The 9,536-nt window shown below is 36.6% G+C and overlaps 1 protein-coding gene across 2 annotated transcripts in view; it reads right to left on the reverse strand.

The window, feature by feature from the left end:
* The window catches only part of LOC103710169 (protein SABRE), a 40,848-nt gene extending 34,638 nt beyond the window's left edge, over nt 1-6,210 (reverse strand). For both annotated transcript variants that reach the window (XM_008795789.4, XM_008795788.4), the window contains exons 1-2: nt 5,757-6,210; nt 432-543 (exon numbers count right to left, since the gene is read on the reverse strand). In XM_008795789.4, the coding sequence (XP_008794011.2) occupies nt 432-543; nt 5,757-5,827 (183 nt within the window). In that variant the 5' untranslated portion in view covers nt 5,828-6,210. The remainder of the gene's footprint in view (nt 1-431; nt 544-5,756) is intronic.
* Between the last annotated feature and the right edge of the window lie 3,326 nt (nt 6,211-9,536).

Genomic DNA, 9,536 nt, shown 5'->3' on the forward strand with positions numbered 1-9,536 from the left:
ATGTTACAGCACCAAAGTACGTACTCCCCGCTTTTGCTACCAAGGGACAATTCCAGTGTTCTAATTTATGATGTTTAAGTAAATTCTGTATGAATTGTACTTAGAATTGAAAGGCTATGACAATGTAAATGAAATAGGATGGAGACAATCTGATAATTTATATAGTTTCAGCCAACTTTGAGATGTGATCACGCTCACTGTATCGATAGATCTCATGCTTAGTTGCTAACCCTGCCCCACAACTTCAACTTTCCAGCCACAAAATGCCGAACCCTTCATAAAATGACAGAAGTAAAGATTTAAAGAAGCAATTAAAGGCAAGAAATTTAGAATCACCAAACCCTAAAACATATAAAAAGAGATGAAACACAGTAACATCATATGTAATGTTGCCTAAACCATAAATTGGGGTGTCTGGTACAATAGAAAACCTTTTTGAACTTTACAGCTACATCTCTTAAGCAATTGCATCCAGCGACCCGAAATCCAACAGATGCTCCCATTGTCCGGCTCAAAAACCAAGCCAACAACCTGGAAGAAATTCTGCCAACAAGATACACCATAAGAATTAGTTTGAATTAGCTGATGACAAAGACACGTAAGCAACAATAATCAACAATCAGAAACAATCTTGCCAAACATAGGAATTGATGACTACAGTGATAGTATATGGCTCTGATTGGGTAGATAACTGAGAGGAAAACAGATTTCGTCACAAAGGATTCATCGAGCATATGCCATGGTAGCCCTTCCCTATCAGAATAGATAGGAAGATGTAAAAGTGGATAACAGGATACTGTTACATGCCTGTACACTATGACGACAGTTGACATAATCATAAAACATTCATAAAAATTTTGACTCTATGCTCATCTGAACTTGTTGCAACCAAAAACAAGTGAATCTAAGATCAAGACATCATACCTACATACACATGTATGAGGATTTGGTGGAAAAACATAATCATTGTTAGAGGACTACAGAGAGTTTTTGTTTAAAAAATAAGCACAAAGAGATACAGTATTGATCTCACCCATCAATTACTGCACTCTGCAATATAGGCTTCATAGGGCCATAAAGCTTTCGTATCAAAAAGATGGAACAGATCAACTCATTTATATGAAACTTAAATAATTAAGGAGAGAACCAGCAAATCTGAAGAATGTTCGGTCTAGCAGGATTTGCGCTTTGGATCAAGTCCAGAGTCCTTGGGAGAAATAATGTAGCCAACCATTCTAAAGATCTCAGCAATAGTAAAGGATTTTTCAGGAAAAAGATAAAGAATATGACATTCTTTTAATAAAATACCGAATAGTACAACAATAGCCAGTCTTCTTTTAAAAGCCTCAATGGGTTCTGTCACCTTTCTATGTTCTATCCAACAAAAAGGAAAGAATCCATGCTATGGCCAGATAATGAGGAAACCTGCACAGCGGCGGAGGTGGGGCTTGTATAGGTTCAGTACAGGTGCATTCAAAAGGTAGAGGGAGGAAGTGGGAAGCCTTGCCTGCCCCTAAAAATCTACACTGCAGCATGTGTATTGGGGGAAGGGGGCTGCATGTCCAATTGGTGCTGGCATGTTACATCAGTGGGGACCTTATTGCTTCTTTTCTTTCTTTTCTCCCCTAATAGGTATTGTTGGCCTTAATCCATTTAACCCCTTAACTTAGATTTATATTTGAATTATTACTTGGCTATTGAATATATATATATATATATATATATATATATATATATATATATATATATATGTAACTGCTTAAGAAGCATCCTGAAGAGGCAATGCTGAACACAACTTGACATGTCATTGCACTCAAAAAACATCAGATCATTCGAATCCACAACCTGGATTGGTTGACATTAGAATGAGGATATTTAGGGAGTAAATTGGCCATTGAAATTGGTATTAGTTGTTCAACAGCTGTACTTAAGTTAAAGCTCTAATTCCCTTGGAACCTCAAAAATATTATTTCAAGTAGAATTTTAATTATCTCTGCTTTATCCTGATATGATACATTCAAGGGAAAACAAGTATCTTTTCAACCCCTATGCGTCAATGATTGAGAAGTCAATGTGCACAAGCATGTTCACACCTTGTACACCTACACCTTCTAGAATGCATGTATATCTAATTCATGATTCAAACAGGATGGTGTGCATTTGTGACTATTTCCTAAAACACATACATTCCACCTGCAACGCCAGTGGCCATAGTTCATGCATTATCCACCCATCATATTTTTAAAACTCAAAATATTACATTGATATTGTTAGCCTTAACAACAATGTCAGAGGTTTCATATAAACGCTTAAAAGGCTCTAAACTCATAAAGAAGTCCTTCAGTTCTTGCAATTATTTGTTGACAATCAAAATTGATTGACCCACAACCACCTATATAGAAATAATTTCCATTAGCTAGAGATCTTTAGTCATTGAGCTTGACTCCAGTAAAAGTGCAAGTGTTACACATGACGTATGACTATGTATTTTTTTTGTGTATACATCAATAAAACATAAAAACATAAAAACTAGAAGAAGAGGAAAGTGAGCAATATAAGGATGAGATACATGTTGAGATTCATTGCCAGGTCCTAATTCTATTAGGATTTTTGTTTAGTTGGTCATTAGTTTTAATGACTTTAGGATTCTATTCCTAGTTTTATTCTTAGTTATTTCTTCTAGAATAGTTATCTTTATCCTTTAGTAGTGATCAAGTCTTATCTTTTAGTGGATGTTGGTTTTCAAATTTGAGTAGGAATCAAACATCCCACCCATATGAACTCTATTTAAAGAGATTTTTAGTGTCTCCTTTAGTGTGGTGTGAGAAAAGAGAGCCTTTTTGTGTGGCTCAATGTTTTATAATAAAATATTTTTTTCTAATTATTTTTCTTCCACTCTTTTCTATTTTTTGTTTGGTGTTTGTTTTAGATCTTGGGTTGGCACGGTCAATCTACTCCATGCAGTGTGCTGTTCTACATGGTCAGCGTGGTTGAAGAGATTCCAATAATTCATTGTGCGGCAGTGTAAGGGTGTGGACTCTTGTTTGGTGATTCAAGAGGTAAATCATCATGGCTGAAGCTACTACCATCTCTAGCATTGGGATCAAAAAATTGAACACCACCAATTACGCATATTAGAAGGCCTACATCAAATCTTATTTGATCGGACAAGATTTATGATAGATTGTAAACAGGATAGATACGATGAAGCAACCAGAAACTCCTGACAATATAGATGCAAAAAAAGTGGGAAATCAAAGCTGGAAATGCTATGTATATTCTCGGGACTAATATGGATGAAGAAAATCATTGGCATATTTAAGATATAAAGGAGTCCAAAATAGCATAGAATATTCTTACTGCTCTCCACTCGAAGTCTAATGAGGCTCGGCTTCAATTTTTAAAGAATGAGATTGGTGTTCTCAAACAAGATAATCTTACAATCTCTCAATATTTTCTTAAAGAAAAAAAATTGTTTGATGAGCTTGGTATGCTTGATCCAAACTCTCGTTATGATGAAAATAAACGGTGTAGTCTTCTAGTTTATGGTTTGAATAAGGAGTATAAGCTTATATGCTTGCTATTTCTAGATGGGCTCAACAAACTAAATTAGCAGAGTTAGAAAATATACTTGTTAATCAAAAAACACTTAAAAAGAAGAGGTCCTATTTTCTGAGAGTAAAATAAAAATAAGAAGTGGAATAACAAATTTAAAAATTCAGAAAAAAAATACCAGTTGGAGAATTTGAGAAGGATAAAACTTCTAATCAAAAGAAAAATTACAAATTCAAGGAGAATTGTCATAGGTGTGAAAAATTTAGCCACAAAATTCAAGATTGTAAGGCAAAGCTCAAACAATCTAATGTTGCATCCTCCACTTCAGAATATGAGGAAGAGAAGAAAATTGGTTTGGGCTCTCGCTACTAGTATAGTTGATTTCAGTTATCTTGATAGCCAACATGCTAGATTGGCTCATATGAATCATAACAGACTTTAAGATTTGAATTAGGAAAAGCTTGATCAGTTAGATACTGGTTCATGGTTGGAAGATTCAGAGCATGGCAAAATTGATCGACACAAAATTCAACCAAATCAAGAAGAAAATCTAGAGTAAAAAGAGCTTGATCAAGTGGATATTGTATCAAGTTTAAAAGAGATTATGATTGAAGAATCAATTATTTCTGAAATTGCTCAAAAAGAGTCAAAAGATGCTACAGTTGATCCGTTCATACAGATCTGTACTGAGGAATCAAATAATGCAGAAGAGTCTTATATCAAAGCTATCCAAGATATGGATTTTATGAAGATTTAGTCAGCCATGAGGTTGAAAAGCTGACTAATCTTGAAATAGTTTCAAAGACCAAGCAAGAAGAAAATACGCTTGGTGGAGATGATTCATCTTATGCCTTAGTACTCGACAAGATTTTTAGTATACCAATTGATTTTGAAGCTACTCCAATATTCGAGCTATTAGAGGACTCCATGCATGAGGTTTTGATTTCATATTTAAAAGCCAATTGTATGCAGATACTTAAAGCTGCTCAAGTGGAGGTGATAATCGATGCTCACGTTGGTTGCAACTGGCAACTTGATGTTCACATTCTATGAAATCCGACATCATGACCGTAGAGTCAATGCTGAAGAGAAGTGTTAAAGGACATCATTGATTTTGACATATGCATCGAAAAGGACGAGTCAGCAAAGAAGTTATCGCACGAGCCAATGAAGAAGTTCTACTATTCAGTTATCGGTTCGACAAGTTATTATTTGTTACTGCAGCAATATTGGCAATAGCCGTTGTGGCATTTCGTAACATCGACAAGTTCCATGTTGTTGGCATAGACTTCGCAATGAGGGAGAGTGTTGAGATTCATTGCCAAGTCCTAATTCTATTAGGATTTCTATTTAGTTGGTAATGACTTTAGAATTCTATTCCTAGTTTTATTCGACTTAGTTATTCCTTCTAGAATAGTTATCCTTATCTTTTAGTAGCGATCAAGTCTCATCTTTTAATAGGTGTTGGTTTTTGAATTTGAGTAGGAATCAAACATCCCACCCTTTAGTGTGGCGTGAGAAAAAAGAGAGAGAGTTGTTCTTCTTGGTGAGGAGTGAGAGAGAGCCTTTTGGTGTGGCTTTTCTATTTTTTTGTTTGGTGTTTGTTTTAGATCTTGGATTGGCACGGTCGATCTACCCTGCGTAGCGTGCCGTTCTATAATACAGTGATTATTCGATTTAATCAGGAAGGATTTGATGTCACCTCACAAAGGAAGGATCTGGGTCATGGACAAAAATCAACAACAATCAATACTCCCAAAAATTGCAGACATGTTTGAAACAAAAGATCTGAAGTACTAATATGTACATAACTGACTCCTAAATTTAGACTTTCAAACCAGTGAATGTTTGATCATAACTCTAAGGTCAAAGCTCTATGAGAATTTATCCTTTTTGATTTTTTTTATTATTTTGAAGATTAGTCAAGATTTGCATTACTTCTAGAACTGCAATTCATGATAATGATATGAACTATGGTAATATCTCCAATAAATTGCAGCTGGATCCAAGTGTAACTTCCAGATTTTCCTCATTCTAGGTACAAAATAAATACTCAAGAAACCAAATCCAAAGCTCCGTACCATCGAGTCTTAAAGATTGACGGCATAACCGAATAAGACCCGCAAGATCGACCAAGATAGAAATTTGACAAGAAAAACATTGTTCTGAAGCAAGGAACTAAAAGTTTGTGAAGATCTTACACGAAAAGGATCCATCCGATGACGGAAACGACCAGAAGAATGGAGAAGAACTTGACCGGCGAAGAGGCCATCTTCGCAGTAGAATCCACCGAATCCCTCAAATCGCGAAGCCTCGTCACAGATCGAAGCACCCCATCTCCGAGAAGCAAACCGCATGCCTTCGCATCGGCGAGTCAAATCCCTTTCCGCGGATCAAAGATCCCACCTTTCCGAGCGGCATCGAAGAGGAAGCCGCAAAGAGGGCAGGAGGCGAGTCGATCGACTGCAGGGATCGAGGAGGGGAGGGGTAGGGCACGGATCTAAGGCGGCTTGGGACGGATTTCTTGGGGTGGAAGTCGGTGGTGGGTGGTGGGAATCCGGGAATCGGTCGGAAAAGAGCGGAAAGCGGGGGGAGAGAGGGAAAAGGGAGGACAGACCAAAGAAGACTGGATCGGGCGCTGAAGCACTCCCCACTTTCAGAGTCCAACGAGTTTGCCGGCACGCAGTCTTGGCGTGAAGCCAACACGGACTGGGCTGGCAGCTAAGCCCAGTTTATTTACGGGCCGTCCTGAGACCCCTAAATATTTGGACTTTCCATTTTTCCCAAAAAAATTTGACTCTATTTTCTTTTTCCCAGTAAGGCAATATGACTCAGCAATTTTTCCTTTCTTCATTTTTTTCATTTTATAGGCGAGAAAATTCATGCCATGCATATTACAAGAAGATTGAATAATAGGTAGAATTTTGAAGAAGGGTTTGAAGCTTTTTGATGGTAAGAGAAAACTATACAGCCGGGTCTAGGATATGACCCAACTACAAGCATCAGCATTAATATAGATATACAAATAGTAGTCTATGTAGACCGTGAACAAATGTGGGCACATCTACATACATACATACATACATACATACATACATATGTGTGTGTGTATTTATATATGCACATATATTTGAATCCTTTTGTTCTTTCTCATAGTGGGGATCTACTTCTGTTTGATATTCACCAACAATCAGCTCTTTTTCACTCTTACTCAGTTGAAAATTTAAAGATAGTTAATGTATAGGCAACAACAAAACAGAATATGTAACATTTTTGTCACGGCCTGACATGAGATCGTGAGCTAGAGATCCTAGCAACCGTCACATACTCATAAAGAACTCTCTCCACAAACATGCAAAGCATCTCATCATGATATCAATTAATCAGTCTAGTAAACAATGAACACTTTAACCAGATTAATCTAATAATAAATTAAATAATTATCTATAGAAAGTAAGCATATAGAATTTATTAATTCAAAATAAAATTTCAGTATGCAGCATTTTTAAAATATTACGCATACCAATTTCAATCTTTCTCAAAATCAAATCTGTTTATAAGTCAAAATTATTTCAATCTTGTCAACCATAGCTATGACCACATTTTCTATGGCAGGGACATAATACTGCATATTTTCTTACGATGTGCCGCATATTATCTTGCAGCGATGTCCTTTAATATTACATATCTGTTTGAGGTATGTCACGCATTTTCTTGCAACATAATTTTTTCAAGACAAATCTAAGTGCCAATGTTTTAGTTTCTATTGGTGGGGTTCTTAACATTGTCAGACTCAGAGTTCAAAACAATCGTTTTGGTTCAACAAAAATATAAAAAATCATGCGATATCGAAATCAATAGAATGAATTTAATATTTCAAACTATGCATCATAGTATTCCAAAATAAAGCATGTTCTATAATAAAATACCATGCAAATTCATGCATCACGAATAGTATGATTCAAATTTATTAATATAATAATATTATTTTGCCAATAAATCTAGTAAAATGGTCGTATTACTTATTTTGGGAGCAAAACCAAACTACGCATTCAAATAATTTTGAAAAAGAGAAGAGGTCAGGGCGGTTAGGGAGTATGTGGAACTTAGCAGGGCCGAGGTTATTCAATACAATTCCTCTTAGAACCTAAGACTCCAGCAAATACTCAACTAAAATCTCTGGTAAACACTGTGAGCCAAGGCCGTTTAACGCCAAGAAGAAACAAAAAAGGAACTGGTGGTGGTTTAGCGGCAGCAATCGACAAAACATGTCAACATGAGGTGAAAGGGTGTGTGGGAATCTTTTAAATAGGATCCAATCTTGTAGAAAATTAGGATGGAGGAGGAGTCTGTCTCTTGCTTCAAGTCGAATAGGACTCTATCATTTTTTTTTGTTTTTTACTCCAACTTGAATAGGGCTCTATTCAAATTTTTTTCATCTCCTATTCCAACTCTTACATCCGGACTAGTCAAATAGATTAGGACCAATTTTTATTAGTTGAGCTAGGTGTTATAAATTTATTAAAATCAATCAAAAATCTAAAGGTTCATTGAGAAAAAAAATATAAGTTTATTTTTTTTAATATTTATTTTTTTTAAAAAAGGTGACGTCCAATCTTTAGAACAAGCAAGAGATGTACAATGACAAAATGGGAATGCATTATTCAATTCATAATTTCTTCTCAATGAAAATAATTCACCAATAATTTTAGGGGACGGATGCTAGAACCTTTACACTAACTCGTGCAGTAAAAAGCCAAATTATTTAAATAATTTCGAGTCACCTTAAGATAAACTTCGATGGTAGTGTGCTAGGTGAAGGAGACAAAGGAGGGACGAAATTTATGATCCCGAATCACAATTTCCAGACTGATTACTGCAGGAGGGCGACACATCGGCGGCACGACAGTTATAGGAGCAGAGCTCAGGGCGGCATGGGAGGGCATCACTTATGCGAGGAGCGTCCTAGGGACTGGTGAGATTATCCTGGGAGGAGATTCTGCTATGGTGATCGATTGGATTCAACACACTGAGCGACATGTAGATGACCATCTTCTTCTTAGCGATATACGACGGATGGTGAGAGATTGTGGCTCGTTTCAGGTTGCTCATCCGTACTAGAAGACAAATAGGACGGCTAATTGAGTTGCTTCCTTTGCTGCCCATCATTCCAGAAAGGTCTCATGGACATAGTCTGAGATTATATCCCTATCTTTATGCCACGTATTGTATCGTGACTATGTTGGTTTCACGCACGCTAGATTAACGTGAACGACTATTTTACCAAAAAAAAAATGCCAAAAGTTTAGAAGGATCCTAGCCATCCATCCATATCAAATGTATCGCTCCAATCTCACAAACCACGGCATGATAAGACCATAACCATTAACCATCCGTCTAATATTTTTGAATTGCTCAAGCTGAACGGCTTGAACTCTCCTTTTGAAGTGCAATTATTCATCCTCCGTAGGTTCAGATATCCTCGCAGATTTATACTTCAAAAATTTATTAGTCATATTCACCCCTCTGTGCAAAATAAGAAGTCTTAAGACTTCACATGTACCCAGAAAATGGCGGTCCATGTATTGCGGGACGGCCCGTGATGCACTGGGCCCGTGCTATACATGGTACAGCGTCCCGCGATACACGGCACCGATGCATCACGGCGTGACGGTGGAACCCGAACGGATTTGACACACCCTAAAAATAACAAGGTGTGAACGAAATCTACGTGGAAAATTCTAGGCCACTTTCAACGTATCTCCCCCGCAGCAGGCTGTATTCAGGGGAGGCCTTAACCACTCCCCACCTACTGGGCCTCTAGAAAGCTAATAGCTAGATTTTTTTTAAAAAAAAAAACAATTTACATACTTTTGAGCAATGAAAATTTATGGTAAGATTTTTTTTAATTGAAGATAATAGTTATTTTATACAATTTTCTTAAAACAATATATATTCAACTAAATATACTCTATCTTAAA

The sequence above is a fragment of the Phoenix dactylifera genome, chromosome 16, assembly GCF_009389715.1.
Source record: "Phoenix dactylifera cultivar Barhee BC4 chromosome 16, palm_55x_up_171113_PBpolish2nd_filt_p, whole genome shotgun sequence".
Lineage (NCBI taxonomy): Eukaryota > Viridiplantae > Streptophyta > Magnoliopsida > Arecales > Arecaceae > Phoenix > Phoenix dactylifera.